Source organism: Aphelocoma coerulescens, chromosome 3 (genome assembly GCF_041296385.1).
Source record: "Aphelocoma coerulescens isolate FSJ_1873_10779 chromosome 3, UR_Acoe_1.0, whole genome shotgun sequence".
In the NCBI taxonomy this organism is placed as follows: Eukaryota; Metazoa; Chordata; class Aves; order Passeriformes; family Corvidae; genus Aphelocoma; species Aphelocoma coerulescens.
In genome coordinates, this window is record NC_091016.1 from 14,272,644 (window position 1) to 14,291,266 (window position 18,623).

General features: G+C 43.8%; 2 protein-coding genes across 3 annotated transcripts in view; both read right to left on the minus strand.

The window, feature by feature from the left end:
• COMMD1 (copper metabolism domain containing 1) overlaps positions 1-12,377 on the minus strand; it is a 60,644-nt gene extending 48,267 nt beyond the window's left edge. Inside the window, exon 1 of one of the 2 annotated variants that reach the window (XM_069009126.1) lies at positions 12,153-12,359. In XM_069009126.1, the coding sequence (XP_068865227.1) occupies positions 12,153-12,344 (192 nt within the window). In that variant the 5' untranslated portion in view covers positions 12,345-12,359. Of the gene's footprint in view, positions 1-12,152 lie in introns of both variants that reach the window. The other variant, XM_069009127.1, reaches the window with a different exon arrangement.
• Positions 12,378-13,853: 1,476 nt separating this feature from the next.
• CRLS1 (cardiolipin synthase 1) lies at positions 13,854-18,546 on the minus strand. Its single transcript, XM_069009125.1, is given in 8 exon segments — positions 13,854-14,194; positions 15,683-15,774; positions 16,110-16,178; positions 16,531-16,616; positions 17,079-17,208; positions 17,652-17,789; positions 18,118-18,273; positions 18,275-18,546. Coding segments are annotated over 8 exon segments (897 nt in total). The 5' UTR covers positions 18,413-18,546; the 3' UTR covers positions 13,854-14,106.
• Positions 18,547-18,623: the final 77 nt, after the last annotated feature.

An 18,623-nucleotide genomic window follows, 5' to 3' on the forward strand; every position in this document is an offset into this window, starting at 1 on the left:
TGTGCACATGAAAGGAAAAAACTCTTTTCAGTGGGTCACTTCCATGCTTCTTGACTGACTCCTCCATTTTCTCCCTCACAATTACCAGGCTCCCACCAAACAGAAATCCCCTAAACCCCAACTTATTTTTTTTTTTTGCATACAAGCTCACCAAGCCATGTTCTCTGTTAAAATTACATTTTTTGCTTGAAAGTTCAATCACAGGGGAGTGAATACTCAGCTATTTTTGACCTAGCTTACAACTGAACACAAAAGAGATCTTAAAGAAAAACCATGTGAAGCGACCACAACACTTCTTCTCCAGCCTGCCCCTGCCACGAGTCTTTGCAGCTGCTAGAAACAATCAGCTGGAACTCACACCACCATAAAATACCACTTTTTAAACCTGTTTGCAGAAGGTGTCATTTTTCTGTGGTGTGAAGACGCATTTGATGACACAGGAGGATGAAAGGCTGATGAAAACAGGCAGCCACCAGAGAAGCCGCAACCTGAGCCATGTTCCTGTGGTCGCATCGTGCTTCCTGGAAACCTGCTGGGCTGAGCTCTAACAAGTGGCTCCCCTACTCCAGAAAACATCTTTAGCTGAAGGAAAACTGAGAATCATCAGGATTTTTCAGTCTGGACCTACTCTGTCTAGGCTTTACAGCACTTACAAAACAAGAATAAATAATATTAACAACAACAGAACAAGCCCACGCATGGATAACATCAGTCGCAGCTAGATATCCAAACGATGCCTGCAGACTCAGATTATGAGTAGATACTAAAAGCTTGGATTTTGAGCAATAAACATAAAAAAAAAAGCACCAGCCCTTCCTTCCTGAGTAAGTTTTCAAACCACTTGTATTATTTAAAATAGAAAGAGGAAGAGTTATACAAGAAAAAAGGCAATGGAAAGTGCTTTTCAGTGCTTCTCAGAGAGCACAGATAGGTTGGACAGGCTGGAGGGAGATATAACATGGAAAAATAAGGAAATGTTCTATTGATAGCAGATACACTTGCAACTGAAAGGGTGAAATAGGAAGATTAAAAATATAAACATATTGAAATTAAAAATACAAATATAAATTGTCCAACCTGACCTGTACTCTACTAAATTGCAGCAAAGAAAAAAAATCCCAAACTTTGCCATCAGTTTTCTCCCTACTCAAGTCCAATTCTTTGCTGTGGTTTAGAAAGCATTTTGCCACTTAGGGTGGAGGCAAAGAAATGTCACATTTCCAGTAGTTCTTAAACATGCAACCATATTACAGACAAGTTTGAGAGGTTCAACCTCTTTCAAAATGATTGTGCACGCACATATGCTCCCTGAACTCAGCTTCAGCAGAAGGGAGCTGCTTTCTTGGAGAACATACACATCTTTAGAGGTTACATTATTCAGTCTAAAATGGTTTTTTCTTCAGTCCACCTGAAGCAGCTGGATTCAGAAGCAAGAACCCTCAACAGACGAAAGCCATTTAATGCACTATTCCTAAAAACAGAGAGGAAAATAAAAGGCAGAAAGAAATCCAGATAGGACAGAAAATACCAGATGGTAAATAATAAAAAAAAATAAAAATTCAAGGGAGGTAGTGAAAGCAGGAAAAGAGAGACAGACACAGTGACAGTCCTGGAACTGGTGACATGGCCTGTCGTTCCCTTCGGAGACCACGTGCTCAGCCTTTTCCTCTCCTCCCCTGTTCTCTTACAATAAAAGAGATCTGTGTTTATCAGGTTTCTACAATCATTCCGAGAAAATTAGTTGCTCCTGCAGACTACTGCTTCATATTCAATCTCATTTCACTTAGGAGAGTTAAAAATAGCAGTTGGAGCAGTTCACATTTTGAAGACATGGGAAAAAAAAAGTTGTAGCCCTACCCTGAGTGCAGTAATGGTGCAGACATTAGCAGAGCTTATTGGAGCTTTGCAAGCAGTGATCCTGTCAGTGAAATCAGCACAAACTTGCTTTATTATGAACCAAGCACAGAAACAGAGTTAGTATTGTGAATTAAATTTCCACTTTTACTCAGAGTACCTTGATTGTCTGCATCTTAAAAGTTAATGGTTAACTCAGCTCATTTGTCCCTTGGCTTGCATTTGGACATAAAGCAGAGATGCCCCAGCAGTGAAAAACATGAACTACCTGCATCTCATCCCTCCAGTGTTGCCATCTACTCCCTTTTAGAGCCAAATTCTGACTCCAGTCTCTGCTTTCCTTCTTTTCCAGCACTGTTGTGTATTGCCTGCTATGACCACTCTGAGCAGCAGCTGGAATCCCATTTCCTACGTGGAAGGAGAAGGATTTCTGCACTCCCAGCCCAGGCTGGGAACACATCCCTGCCTCAGCCCATAACCCTGCAGGCGTGTTCCAGAGCAGCAAGGAAAGGAGACAAGCTTACAGACTACACTGCTCCACAGGAAGCAAGCAACAGTGCTCTGCCATCTGGTCCTTCATCACCTATTTTGACAACTCATGTTACACACTGACAGAGCTGACAGGTGAGAGGGAAGCTTCCATTCTCAGGATCCCAGCCACCAGGGCTTCCTTTCAGCACAGGGAAAATGGTTTTCCCTCCTGTCAGCTCAGTGAAACATAAAACATGTTCCCCAAACCAGCAGCAGCCATGGTGGCTTGTGAACAGCTGAGACTTTGTGAGGAGAAAGGAGCAGCAGGTCAAACTCTTCAGCATAGGAGTCACAACTGTAAAGCTCCCTCTAAATCCCTGTTGTTGGAAAACATCACCTGATCAGGAACAAAGGCCAAAGCAGTGAGCTCAGAAGAAACCATCTCTCACTTTCCCATAAAGACTTAGGTGCCATTCCCTGTATCAAAAATTATCTTTGCACTAAATGCAATTAACATTTGGGGGGGGAAAAAGCTAAACACATGATGAAACAGCTAAGACATCAACCAAAGCATTCTCCAACAGAATCCCACTAAATATTAACGACTGCTTTGATTATCCCAGAGAGGGTGGTTCTCTCTTTCCATCAGGTTGGGCTGCTGAAGTCATCTATCAGTAGAGCTGGCCAAGCCATCAGGTTTTCCCAAGCTTGTAGGAACTCCTCAACAGCCCTGTGCCTCCACAGGCCACATGCTTTGCTGCACACACACCACTGTGGTTGGCAGAGCTTGCAGGGACACCGCCAGTGAAGGCTGCTTGGTGCTGAAAATCTGCTTTTAGATTTCACATCTTCAGGCCTCAACTGTGAGAAACTTCAGCAGTCAATTGCTCCAACACACTGCAACCCATGGCATCAAAAAGAATTCAATTAATTTTTCCTGTGGCTTTCCTTTGTCTTTTAGTCAAATTGGAGGCTACTCATATTCAATAAACTCCCTGCCATTTGTCCACATGAACTGGACAATTTCATTAGAGCTTTCTGTTCATTATGAGAGTTTTATAGATTTCCTGACATGCCATAAAATGAACAAACCCACTCTCCTTGCCAAGCAAATATAAATCATAAATGTACCATTTTTTCTTTGACAGAACAAGGGAGTTACAAATATTTTTCTCACTTCAAAAAAAGGTAAAAATTGAGCTAAATGAAAAAATAAAAAAGGAATCGGAATCACAAGTAGTCCAAATGCATAAAATGTTTCTGCCATGTGTGACTGTGTAAAACTAAAAGGTACTTACACAAACTGCTTGTCAGAAGAGAATAAAAACTACTCTTGAACCAGAAATGGCAAAAAGAGTCTGAGAGAACAGCACATCTGACGTGACAGTCTGAGGAGAGACAACAAAGCCGTGTGTAAATGTCAGACAAGGAGGAAAAATGTCTGTTGATTACTTGCCTTTCACACAGATACTACTTCAGTGTCTGCATGTATCTTCAAAACATATTTCATAATCCTGGCATCACAGTTCAGAGAGACTGCGAAGAAAGGAAAGGAAAAACTACCCACAAAGCCGAGGTGGAAATCTTTTGGCAGAGATCCTAAAACATCTCAACCAGAAAAAAAATCTAACCATATTTGGAAAGAAACGCACAGAATTCACTCAAACTATATTTGCATTGCCACTTTTTATTGTTAGGGAAGAGAGAGAGATGTGAAAAAACATGCTTTTGGAAACATATTAACATATGCAAAATGACATGATTACAAAAATATTTTTAAAGTAGTTAGAAAAACACTTAAAGCTAAGAACTCTTTGGACAAGTTGGCTATTATTTCACATTTTCTCTGAATAGTATATTTTATGACTTGTTTTCATGAGATTGTTGCAGTCTATTTTTACTTGCATGAAATCAATATAAACCAGCATTGTAAAGAGGTAAATGTAGAATAGGCCAAAGAATTAGAGGGATAAAAAACCATGAATTCCAAGATCACTGTCACCTTTAGAAATGAAACTTGCAGTCCTCAAGCACAGCAGATAAACAGATACTGAACTCCACTGGGAACTGAGAACGAGTCCCAGGCTTGCTACACAATGCTAAAACTATCAACTTTATAAAAGAATACTCTGAATTAGATCTTGGGCTATCAGCCAGAACCAGGTGGTCATGCACTGAAAACAAAGTAAAAGGCAAGTCCCACTTACTTTGTTCAAACAGTCCAGTTTTTAAATCATTGGGTGGATAAAGAAAGTACAGGAAGATTTGGTTTCCTCGTACATGACTAGTAAATACAATGGTACACAGTTATGGAAAACTACTGCGCTTAAGCTTCAGGTATTCAGAACACAAAACAAAAATGCCTTCCCCTCAAAACAAACAAACAAATCCCCCCACTGCCAAAACAAAACAAACCCAACAAAAACCAACCAACCAACCAAAGCCCACAAACCAACCAAGCCACTTTGGTTTTCCTAATAATGAACCCTTAATCTTTCACAATGGAGGCCATCAGTGCTCCATTCAGTTCTTACTTACTGCAAAAATTAAATCCTTTTTTAAAAAAGTCATAGTCTAAAAGCATACATTTATAATGAAAACTATACAATTAAAAATTAGGTATTTTAGGCCCTGCATTTAAATAAAGTCACTTAATTCTCCTTGTTATAAAATAAATCATCCTCCATGGATGACCTTGGAGGACTCCAAGGAAGCTGCAGCTAATCCTGCCTACCCAGGGAGGCTACTGGGGAAACACACAGGAGCCATTCAGCAGCTCAAGCTGTCAGATGTTCTTACCTGACAACTTCTGTCCCACTGGCTTTAAGGACTAGAACATCAAGGAAAAAAAGACTTCATGCAACAATTGCAGTGCCTGGTATTTTGTGCCACTAAAGCTCTCTTTTCTTTTTAATTAAATAAACTATGTTAAAAACAAATGTCATCCAAACATTGAAGAATTCAGGCTCCATCATATTTGGTCACCAGACTGGAAGAAATCCAGAGCACAAGCTTCAAAATGGAATAACTCTAACCACACAAGTAGATTCTAGCCATACCATACTAAATTTTTGGTCTTTGTCTGCATTTTTTTCTTTTTCATAAGTTGTTGGATATACTGCATTCAGTTGCTACATACTAGCACAGTCAAAAATTGAAATTACATCATGCCAAGATTGTAGCTAAGTGTTACAAGGAATGAAAAATTTCAGATGTTCAGCTTGTAAAAAGGTTGAGTTGTAAGTGCCATCCAAATTTCCTTTTCATACACTAGCTGTGAACTTCCCTGGCTCAAGTGTGTACCACAGCTCCTGCATCTTTGATAGGGTGTTATTCCATGTGTTAACCACTCTTTCTGTTGAGACAGAAAGAAGGAAGGAAGGGAGGGAGGGAGGGAGGGAGGGAGGAAGGAAGGAAGGAAGGAAGGAAGGAAGGAAGGAAGGAAGGAAGGAAGGAAGGAAGGAAGGAAGGAAGGAAGGAAGGAAGGAAGGAAGGAAGGAAGGAAGGAAGGAAGGAAGGAAGGAAGTCTCTTATCTGCTCAGCTGTGTGGCAGCCTCATGAGATCAGTAAGGCTGAAATTAATATTTTTACTTCACTGACAACATCAGTTGGCTCCTGGAGCAAGCAAGAACTAATCTTCCTTCCCACCAGTTGTAAGAGACACCATTTTTAGAGTATCATATAATAAAGAATGTAATTTCTTCATGAAGTCTTTCCTTTCCTTTTAGTCTTTTTCTATGTATCAAATTGAAGATGAGACAACTCAAGTTCTCCCCTTTTCAGAGTTCACATTTAAAAGAGGAAAGACAACTCATAGTAGTCCAGAAAATCACCAGTGCTGAGATGATGGCACTGAACTTCACTACCCTCTTCAGCATTTCCCACACACTTTGGGGAATAGGGAACGGAGCCTTAGTGTTACTGAAATAAAGGCATGAGACAACATGTGAAGCCTAAGGGAGTCCTTCTCCCTTTTCAAATATATTCCATACAGCATGTGTTTGATGAATACTAATTAAGTACAGCAGAAGCATTTAATTTGAAATAATGATCTTCAAAGGCAAGATCTGACTCCCTGTTCTTCAATCAGAGTAGACTCTGGTTAAGGTCAAGAGAAACACCATGGGGATCAGGTTGGACTAATGAATTTCAGCATAATCAATGCACTTCCCTTTCTGTGCATGACTGTATATACAGAATATGCTGATCACAGACACACACATATGTATGTGTAACTTATGTAATCACACATGTAGGGTTTGGGGGGGGGGGGGTTTGAGAAATGTTGTCAGTATTGGCGAAGATGCTACTTACTTGCAGAAGTCCTACAAATGCAACAAAACGAAACCACACATTTGGATGGGAAAGTGGAAATCAGCAGGACATGAAGCACTGCCACCACCAGGGAATCCAACTTTCTCAGTAGCACGCTGTTCTGGAACTCCATTAACCGGCATTTAGCAGATTTAAAACACAGTAGGGCATTCTAAAATCAAGAGGTAGTGCAGAGACATTATACACGAGAAGAGCCAGTACTGACCTGCCTGCTCTAGACACACATAGGTAGCACCAACCTCCACAACTGGGACAAAGCAACCAGATCTCTGCTTGCAGAGATATAATCAACATTGTAATTAGGGGAGAGAAAGAGAGAGAGATTTACTTGTTGTTTGGGCAATACAGAGTCTACCACACCTATTAGAGATTAGTGACGCAGGTTTGATGACGTTTTTTTAATTTACCACTTTTCCGTAGCTAACCTTAAAAAAAAAAAAAAAAGCACCACAAAAGGTCAGGTCAGGTAAACCATTAAACTTCAGGTAAGCCATTTCCACGGAGGTGGCACAGTTACAGCACAGCAGCAGTTCACAGTCCCAAATGAAACGGGCCTTTCTGCCTCACATGTGAGTTACAGAAAATACCACTCATGAACCACGTCATAATGGTGGGAGCCCTTCTGTTTCTGTCTGCCTTGAGGATGGATTTGCAGTTGTAGTTGAGGTTTGTAATGTACAGACTCCTTGTTCACACCCTGTTGTTTAAACAATGGTCCAGTTCATGGAGATCATCACCTCCAAATCCCACAGCCACCAGCAATAACACCACCTCCTACACATCTCCTCAGGAATCACAGTGAAAACAACACTGCAAATGTGAGAGGCTTTAACAACACAAACCCCAACTTTTGCAACTTGAGAAATCACAAAAAAGTCATTAAAAAAATCCCTAATGATGCAGGTACATTGTTCCTTCTAGCTGACATACCTAAGCAACAAATTGCTGCTCCAGGCAGTGGAGCACTGATCTTATCACTCCTGGCAATGTTCTTCAACCCTGTCGAGTTCTGCACCCAACCTTCCTCTCCACTTCATTGTTCTCAAGTGTTTTCCCCCACCACTTTATGTGAGCTGCCAGCTGTGCCAGTCCTCTCGTGAAGCAACCACAAGTACACCAACCTAAAAGCTAAAGTAAGTCCCATTAAAAGCAGTAAGAATGCTTTGGGATAGTGCCCATGCACATTTTCACCACTGCAATACAGTAGGTGCTAGTTCCAGTAAACATTACATTTTCTACCCTCCTAAGACAGTGCTGAAAATGGGGGAAAAAAGAAAAAAAAGAAGCAGTAACTGTTGGATTAGAGTTTATAAGAGAAAATGTATGCTGCAACACCAGACACCAGGGAGTTGGCAACTGAGCTGTGTTCAGATTAGTGAGCTATGTAATAGTGGTGTTTTGCTAAATTAAAAAAAAAAAAAAAAGGCTAGGATTTTTATTTAGTTGTTCCAGGCAAACATCAATTCAGATAATAATAATTTTCTCATATATGTCCTATTATAACACTATAGACATTCACTCCCTCCCAGAATTCTGTGCAAAGTTATTAATACACTTTCACCTAGCCCAATAACAAATAAAATTATTCAGAGTAAGCCCAGTCATTCATGGAGTGAAAAGTGTAACACTACATAGGACACATTTTTGGACAAAGCAGCTTACAGAGACACAGAACTTGTTTTCTTTTTCCTGAATCAAGAAGAATGAGCTTGCTTACAAGATTATCTTTTTAGTTAGTAGACACAGGCACAATTGCAAATCTAAGTGGCAGAAAGTAAGCAATCTCTCCTATTAGCTCTTCCAAAATTATTTTATCTCAGTCTTCAGACTGAAGTTGTTCTCACTCTCAGCCTTCCAGAAGCTTGGACAACTGCAAAGTGCTCCACAGTTCACGACCCAGCCCAAATATTTGAGGAATCACAAGGTATCCGAGGAGAGGGAAGAAGGCAACTCTTTTCCTTTATTAGAAAATTCAAGAAGTCATTTATTTCCCACCAGTTAGCACAAATTGGTAGCAGAAATGTTCCTGCTAGCAGAAATCCTGCTGAAGATGCAAAGGCCTTTATCCTCCACAGCCGAGTGAACCTTACAACTGTTCTTCTACTCTGACTTTTCCTGTAAGGGCAGATCCCTGTGCTGAAGATCAAGTAATCTCTTCCTTCTCAAACAGGGGTAAAAATGCTTTGGAAACCCCTCTTGAAGTCACAACAGCACCTTCATAGGGCAAGGGCTGCAGGAGGGTGACACCCTAGCAGGAGGGTGACAGTCTTTAAGGACAACACACTTTATATGCTGCATATCAAGCCCTTGGTTCCCACATACTATTTATATAGTCTGATTAATATTTTACCATTCACATACCAGGATATTTATTACAGATGGTAACTTCCTCAGTACTTGTAAAAAAAAAACCCAAACAAACCAAAACAACTTATAAATCAAATATAATAAAATATTTCTACTCCTCATGCTGAATTTTTTATTATTATTTAGCCTATGTAAAGTCTGTTCCAAAGCAGAAGAGTGAAGGAAGACACTTTAAACCCAGCAGCAAAGGATCCCGTTCAATAAATGCAAGAGCTTACTGCCACCAAAAGGAAAACAGTGGGATTACTCCACATGGAAAGCAACTATCACCAGCGGTCTAATACTGTAAATTAAACTTATGTAAGAAGCAGACATATTTGGTGTTTTAATCCAGATAACCTTTGAAAAACCCAAAAAAAGCTGGGGGGTGAGAATTTGTAAAAGTTGATCTCCCCTGGTTTCTCAATGTTTTGCAGCCTTAAGGGACAGAAGGCTGGGAAGGATGAAGGCAGAGGGCAAAAAACAATTAACAGAACAACATTGAAATTGCATGGTTCTCCAGGGCCAGCCATCCTAGGGCTTTGTTCTGCCTTCCAAGATATTCCACAGAAAAAAATCAGATTTTTTTTTTTAAGTAAATGTAATAAAGAAACATGATTTCATGACAAAATAAATTTGGCATTTTAGGATCAGCTGATCCATGCATATTCAGTAGATTGACGGGCAACAAAGGAAACAGCTGTAAGATGTAGATCATAATGACATCTTTTATAAACATAAACCCAGGATTACTCTCTACATAATCCAGGGGGAAAAAATGTAAATATTTTATTGCTGCAGTAAATATGATAGACTTTTGTGGCACTCATTCATCTCCATGCTTTGCACAGGTGGAATGCAGAAATGTACTGGAAAGTCCTTCACCTGATTCTATGCTCAGCTCCAGTGACAGCAAGAGGCTGATTTATGGTCCAGATCCGTGTTTACTGCTTAGAAGACATGAACTACTACAGCAATTAAGTCACAAGGGCAATGAATCTCTCTGCTTCCAGACTTTCTGTTGCTTTCCTGCTGTTTGCTCCCCTTCCTCCACCACCCAGAGGAGGAAGGAAAAAAATAAGACCACAAAAAGGTAACAAAGACGTATTTTTACCCAGCTTTTGTAATTTTAATAATGCAGATTTTTCACAATTAATTATCAAAACTGGAATAAATATGCTCAGAAATTAATATGGCAATTGACAAGGAATGGAACAGGCAGTAAGTTTTGCTTCTTCAGGTGCCGAGGAGACACCAGCACCCAAGAGGTGTGCCCAAAGACCAAGATGTTGTAAGCACAGAGGATCACTTTTGAAGTTTGCTGCTATCAGCAAATACAGTGTGACACAAAAACCCTCCAGGTTTCAAGTCAGGGAGATACTAAAACAGGAAGACAAGTTTAAGCCTCCCTACTTCCAAAGCACAGTCCTAATATCAAACTTTCCCCCCCAAAACTGGCAGGTGTGAAGGAAACAGGGACCTCAGAATGACCAGAAGGCCAAGCAGTTCTTTAAGGATGCTCTAGAGCAGAGATCCTAAAAGTATCCATGGAACTTAGGTATCACTTCCTTTAGGTTACCCACTAGAAGTAAGCCCCCCAAAATCCACACACACTCGACATGAAGCTGCACCTGCACAAAGCAGTTTATGCATTGCTTAGCCCAAAACTCCAGCTGTAAAGCTGCACTACACAAACTTGAGGTATTTCACAGAAATTTCTCCCATCAGGAGATGAAAGGCAGCCATGGAGACCACGAGACACTCCCTGACAACAGTGAGATGTTAATTTATGTTGGAAGGTGTGAGTGACCTCAAAGACCACAACTGCTGCCAGTTTTGGCTGCTAAAGCAGCACACAGAGAACGTGATGCCCTCTCCTCAACAGAACCTCATCCTCCTAAGCTCTCTGCCTGTTGTACAACAATGGGTGAATGCCCACAAAACTTCAATCCCCTTGTGTCTTGTGGGGCCTGAATTAACATCATATCCAGCGTGTGACATCTCAATGGTGCTTGAATGAAAGTTGTATTTGAGAGGAGGGAAAGAAAAAAGCCCACAGACAAAACCAGAGAGCCCTACAGGAATCAGTCTTTGTGATTCAGCTTTCATTGCAGGCTTTTCAGGGCATCATATGAATCTGATCATTAAATAAACAACAGAATCTTCATAAAAGCAGAAAGCGAGTGAGATCATCCTCATCAAATTCCGAATCTCTCAATTATATTTAAAACTACCGACCAGATTTATAAATCTGGTCAAACAGCCTTGGGTTCACCCACAAGGTGGCAGTGGCCATCCAAGGTTTTAATACCTGGAGGCTCCCTGAGCCACATGGAGCTGCCGGGAGCTACACTACGCTTTTCACTGTGAAGAAAAGCGACCAAAAAGCTCCATTACGGGGAAAAATATCTTCTCCCTTACACATAAAGCAAAATCTGTTGATTAAGTAAAATGGCTTGCTTCATCATTAGTTGTGCTTTCCCCAAAACACTAATTTTTTACAAGAAAACTGCAGTTCTTCTCAGAATGTAATAGGCACTTATTTCCAGGTCGCCTTTCCCCCTGCTCCTGCTCCGGAGGAGTGGCCAGAGAGCCCGAGGCACAGAATAACAGAATGAGATGAGCTGGAAGAGAACCACAAGGATCATCGAGTCCAGCTCCTGGCCTTGCACAAAACACCCCAAGGGTCACACCCTGTGCCTGAGAGCATTGTCCAAACGCTTCCTGAACTCTCTCAGGCTTGGTGCTGTGACCACTGCCCTAGGGAGCCTGTTCCAGTGCCCAGCCACCCTCTGGGTGAAAAACTTTCTCCTGATATCCAACCTAAACGTTTCCTGACTCAGCTTCAGGCCATTCCCTCGGGTCCTGTCCCGCCCGTTCCCCGCACCGGGCTATGCCCGCTCGGGGATGGAGCCGGAGGTGTCACCGCGGACCGGACCGGACCGGACCGGACCGGGCAGGGCAGGGCAGGGCAGGGCAGGGCAGTGCTCGGGGTCCTGCTCCAGCAGCACCCGCGGCTGCGGCGGCACGCAGAGCCCCGCCGAGCAGGGGATGCCGGACGCCCGGCGGGAGGAAGGCCGATGGAGCGGCTTCCCCCAGACCGCGGCCCCTTCCCCCCGCAGCGCCCCGGGCCTGCGCCGCGGTACCTGGAGGAGGCCGCCCATCTTGGCGCGCAGAGCGCGGAACTCCTCCGGCGGCGCCTCGGGGTAGAGCTGGCCGCGCAGCAGCTCCTCGGTGATGTCGGCGTTGCCGTGGAAGGCGGCCTGGGCGATGCCGCTCAGCAGCGCGCTCAGCGGCCTGGAGCCCTCGGGCGGCGGCGGCGGCTCGGGCGCCGCCATCGCGGCCAGGGCGTGTCCGGGGTACGGCGGCCGCGCGGGGACAGTCCCCGCCGCAGCGCGCGGCGCCTTCCCGCAGGGATGAGCGGGATCGTGCTCCCAGCGGACCGGCTGTGGCCACCCAACCCCGCTTGTGGCCACCCAGCCCCGCTCGTGGCCACCCAACCCCGCTCCCGGCAGCGCGGAGAGCACCGGCCCCAGCAGCCACACGCAGTTTATCGAAGGCAGATCTGCGGGCACGTACCACCGAGTCAGTGTACGCTGAACCTCGGACGCGCTGAACGGTCCCCGGCGATTTCATGGAATAGGTGAAAGGTGTCTGGTTGAAGAAGTAAAGAAACACCTCCCAGCCAAGCCCCAACTACATTAATCAGAACCCAACAGCAATCACCTGACTGGGTGCAATAAATCTCCGCTTTTCGAGCTGTTTTTTCACGAAAAATACTCCATTCCACTACTCATGTATTTTAAGGAAACTTCCACAGGCTCGGCCCTCTATCCTTTGCTGAAAGATCCAGAGTTGACCACAAAACACGGGCCAGTTAAAACAAAGGAACTAATAAAGATCAAGTGTTTTCTCTGTGCACTATTTGATACTAATTTCAATATAAAAAAAACCATTAAAACGCTCTGCATATACAAACAGATTCTGTCACAAAAGAGACTGTGGGCTCTCAAAAGAGGTGCCTACAGAGTTTTCTTCTGCTAATACTACAGTGGTATTACTTACCTCCCGATTTCAATCATTTAAACCCTTCACAGCTGCACTCTTTTTTATGACATAAAAGAAAAATCACGTTGTCAGAAAGAGAAAACATGAGTTTATGATCAACTTGACCTGTTCTGCCTTGTTCTCTCTTCTGTTCTGTAGGTAGAGAACAGGCAAAGAACAAGCTGTCCTTGCGTGGGGGGCAGCACAGAGCACCTCTTGAAGCTGGAAGTACAGGAAGAATCAAGAGTAAACACATCTAAAAGTTTCTTCCACTGTCTCCATTCATTTGGACAGTATTTTAAATGTCCTCTTTAGCCAGTGGTATTTGGATTAAACAACATCTTTAGAAGCTTTAAAGAATCTGGAGATACAGGAGTTTCTTTCAATCACTAGGAATGAATACATAGGATGAGAAACTTAGATCCATCTGGGTACAGTTCACCATTGCTCATATTTTAAAAGAAAAGGGAGCAGGGTAGGAACTCTTCATGGCTTATCCATATGACAATGGAACATAATGTAAAATCTCTCTCTGGTTTGAATTTCTGTCCCTCGATGATGTGCTTTCTTCTGCTGCAACCTGAGACATGTCATCAAGTTCTATGAGCAGTGCTGGTTTACTAACTTAGGTTGAGGTACAAAGACAAATTTGTTCTTGTAGTTGCTTTTTCTTCTCAGATCTCAGCGTATGCAGGGCCTTGCATGAATACAGCAGAACAAATCTGGTGCCAAGTGCGTGTCTTGACTTCAAAAACAGCATAAAATTACTCAGAATGCACATGGCAGCAACAAGTAGCCCGTGTTTTTAAGAATGTTATTTATTTGTTTTTGTAAACAACCTCATTTTTAAAGAAATTAAAAATACATTGAAAAGTCTCTCTCTACATATATACACAGTACATGTTCAAATTTCACTTCACTGTGATGCCATGGTTTAAGCAGAAGAACAAAGAGTGCTTTGATCCAAAACTCAGCTGCAATACCACCACCTCTGGGGGCACAGCATCTTCCTGCCCTTCCAGGAACACTTCATTTTTTATCACCTGCACCACTTCACTTGTTCTTGATCACCTGGACAGTTTTTCTGCCGTAGTGGTAATAGCTGTAGGCAGATGTCACCGTTGTGAAAGCTGTGATGCACCTTTGGGGAAGAGAGTTCCAGTAAGTCATGTGGGTCTATAGACAATATAAAAAGTAGTTTGGGGTTTTTTTTAGCATTTGTTTTTAACTACACAGTCAAGAACCATGCTCCACAAAAATGCAGCTTACAGTTTATGTGCAGAAATTCAGTGTTAAGGGGAGGATTAGATGAACAAAGGATCTGCCATCCAGTGGTAAGCAGCATGCTTCAATGTAACTGCATACTAGGACATATTTTCACCACACTAGCACTTGCTTTAGAGAAAACAAAAGATTCAGCAATCGCTGCCTACATAACTTTTACCAGCTTGAGAACTGGCAGATATAACAAACTATTCCCTGATAGTGTGAACAGAGAGCATTCAAACCACTCAAAACTTGAACTCACCATTTTCACCAAGTTCCAAAGCTAAAGGACAAGTTCTTGCTTCAGCACCTTTTGTTTCCTTCCCAGACCACAGTTACTCCTAAATTAGCAGTGCTCATCTGTGTGAAAAGCTGACACCACCCTTGAGGTGGGAGTCACTGCTACAGCCCTGACTGCCCCTCTGTTCCCCACTGCCCTCCCTGGGCACTCTGCCAGGGAGTTTCTGAGAGTATTCACAATTGCATCTGGTGAATGACACGCAGATGCAATTCTAGATCTTGTTTTACCACCAGGATGAAAAACCACAGACTGTTAACATCAAGGTTCATTCCTAATTCCTTAAACACTTCCTGGTTTGGGTTGGTGGTTTTGGTTTATTTGGTTTGGTTGGGTTTTTTTTCCCTAGAAGACAAGTAACACTGGATTTTGCACTGCTTTTGGTTACTAAGTAATTCTGGCATCTGCTGTTCAGAGCTCTTTGTTCTGAACTCTTACCTAACAGCTCAGGAAAAATAACTGCACTTGTAACACCTGCAGCCAGCTGCAGTTCAGCTCAGATCACCCGAGACAGTGAAAGGAACAGCATTAGTTAAGGAGGCAAGCTCCTGTATGCCTGTTCTCACTCCATCCCTCCCCTTCCTTCCTAGAGTCTAGCAGGAATCACCATTTCTCCACGTGCTTTTCAAAGAGGCTGCAGAAAGCTGGATTTTGAGACAGTAGGTACAGAATAAAGCAAAAATAAGAATGGCTATTTTTACTGATCCCAAGGTTGCTTTTTCAGGGACACTTATGGCATGAACAAATGAGGATTCCACACAGCCTTTCTTCTTACTCCTTTCTTCTCCATTGATCTAATTTATGTTTTGACTGTGTACCATGTCTATCCCAAAGACTTATTTCTAAGCTATTATTCCTGGATCTTAACTAGTTTCATGTGACCACTTTTTGCTTGTACAGTAAATTAAGTACCAATAAATATCTAATTCTGGTGTCATTTAAGACTAAAGGTGTAAAGATTCAGGCATATGGGCTTATTTTTGTTCCACACAAATTAATCTCAATTACCAGTTTCTTTAGGAGCACATTATGTTATCTGGGGAAAAAAATTAAGATATTAGTTACCATAATGTCTGCAGATATATGCTGTCCACATAATTGAAAACAGGAGCTGCTAAAGAAGCTGCCACCAAAATCAGCTGAACAGCTGTGTTCATCTGAAAAAAGCAAAATAGGAATTGTGAGCAACATGAAGAAGCACAGTGCAAGGAATACCAACACACACTTTTATTACCGCTTTAAGGATTAGTCTAAATAAAGAAAATTTGTTTTAAAATTTCCTTTAATGAAGCATTTTACACCCTCAAAATTAGCACGTGCTTTGACAGAGCACAGCTGAAAAACCTTTCAGGACCTATGTAAATTGCCTCCAAATTAGTTGCAATAATTCCAAACTGTACTCAGCAGTAGTGGTAAATTATCCCCACCCTCCAAACCACACAACACCCCAAGTACCGAGCAGTTATCTTTTGTAATGAGTTACTGCTCTTACCTTGCTAATGAATGTTGGTTTTAATTGTGCAGTAGCGTAACAGGGGTTAAAATACCTACTCAGTGTTCTCTGTTGGGGGAGAAAAGAGGGAAAAAAAATGCAATCCTCGTACATTCAATTTGATATACCTGTTCACATGATACAGACAAGGCAACTGTAGCACTAAAGAGCTGCACTGCTCTGTTGTGAGATTTATTACACATTAAACACAGGAAAAAAGTTATCAGCAGCTCTGACTTATCTTTAGAAAACGTATTTCATGAAACACTGCCCTGCTCAGAAATCTATCTGGCAAAGAACAAGCATTACATCCTGTAACCATCAAGTCTCAAGACAAAAAATCTCTTGGCCACAACTTTGCTAAAAGCTCATGAATTCATTTTTTTGTCATGATTCCATGTTTTTAATGCTGTGCACTCACCGGTGGAGAAAGAGTTTTGTATCGCACGTAAAAAACGGCAGCAATGAGCGCTGCATCCCGCAGGATAATCATGGAAGTCAGTGGAACTGGAAGATCAAGCCAACACCAGCCAGTGAAAAATTGTGTCCGTGATTAAAAGTACAACACAACCAAAGGAGCAGAAAATTTGAAGACAAAAGAACCCCTCCCAAATTCTCCTGAATGAGTTCTACGCGTCACTGAGGATGTTTAACACAACTCCTGAAAGGGTTTAAGCTGAAGTCTTAAAACAACCCAGTCCATGAAAAACAATTTTATATAGCTACTAACTATTTTTGCTTTAAAGAAAGTGCATTTAAAAACGGCAGTACATGCCAGTTGTTTAAGAAGGCAGCAGCAGTTGCTTCCTGTAGGGTCCTTTGGAAAGTATTTAATAGGAGCAAAGAGCGACTGGCAAGGTAAGAGTTCCAAGAGATACACAGTTTTCCTTCTGGAAACACAAGAAATGTTGCTACACATAAATTGACCTTCTTCCCCTCACCTAGTACACACAACTGCCATTTCCTCACCTGGGATAAGGTTTGCACACGTTAGGCTCACGTAGAGCACGCTGATGAGAATTTTATCCGCCAGGGGATCGAGAGCACTTCCCAGTGCTGACTTCTGATTAGCCCAGTTCCGTGCAATAAATCCATCCAGCTAGGAAAACCAAAATTCAATAGCTCTCTGTTAAAACCAAAATTGCTCATGCACGCTACTGTTACAGAGATATTTAATGTATAACAGCAGGTAAAACGGCGAGTTTAACTATGATAAAATGTGATACCTCTTAGCTGACACTTGTATCACAAAAACAACCACCAGACGCACAAGCACTGAGTGGCCAATGCCCATCTGGGGCTGGTCAGGGAGCTCTGAGCTCCCTCTTTCCTCCATTAGCATTAAGTCCCCTTTAGGCACCTGCAAATTCCATTTGCAACACCACAAAAGACATATACAGCATTCCTAGAAATCAACAACTATAAAAATGAATCTGTTTTATCCATTTCCACTCTACGGTGGAGTCTAAGCTCCAGTGCATGTCCACGGGATCACCGTGAGCCCACTGTCCCCAATGCCTTTCCAAACTGATGCAGACGTACCAGGTCCGTCACGCCAGCCAGGACAAAGACACCAAGCGCAACGCTGAAATTCTCTTCAACAATCAAATAACCTAAAACTGGCGCCAGACCCATTCTCGCCATGGACAGGATATTTGGGATGGTCCAGGGGTTTTCATACTGTAAAGCAAGAAAGGGAAAATCTTCAGGGCAGGAATGCGAACCCCATCTTGGCACATAACAGTTAATCACAACAAATAATTTTCCAGGTGAACTAGACCGAAAGCCTGGAAAGTTCTTGGAAGCAGCCTGCTGCTTGCGCAAGGCACATGGCCTCGACCTGCTAAACATTAACTTCGCCTTCAACAGGAAAGCACCCCGCCGCGAGAGCCCCAAGGAAAAGTCTGACTTCGACTTTCGGGTGTGACACCTGTTAGCCGCGCTCCGGGGGAACGAGTGCTCCCGCTCGGGCCGCCCCGGTGCCCTGTCCCCGGTGTCACTCACGTACCAGCTCCGCGCAGGGCTCCGCCGCGCTCTGCTCCCGGGGGGGCTCCGGCGGGGCGGCCCCGCCGCTGAGGAGGCGCCAGACGGCGGCGGGCGCGCGCAGCAGCCGCGGGGGCCCCGCGCACGCGGGCAGGCACGAGATGCCCCAGCCACGCCGCCCCCCCCCCCCCCGCCGCCGCCGCCGCACCGGGCCGGCCGCCCAGAGGCCTCGCGCCGCCGCCGCCGCCGCCCGGCCGCCTCCGCGCCGCGCCGCGCAGGAGCCCCCAGGAGCCCCTGCCCAGCCAGGCGGCGGCCAGCATGGCGCGGAGGGGGCGCGGGAGAAGCGGTGCGGGAGAGGCGGTGCGGGAGAGGCGCTGCCCGCGGCCCTACGCGCGCGGCCGCGCTGCCCGCGGGAGCGCGCGGCCTCCCGCCGCCCGCGCCATCCGCCCCGCGGGACTGGGCACGGCGCGCGAGCCGCGCGCGGCGCGTGTGCCGCGAGCGCTGACGGGGACGCGCGACCTTTTGCGGCGC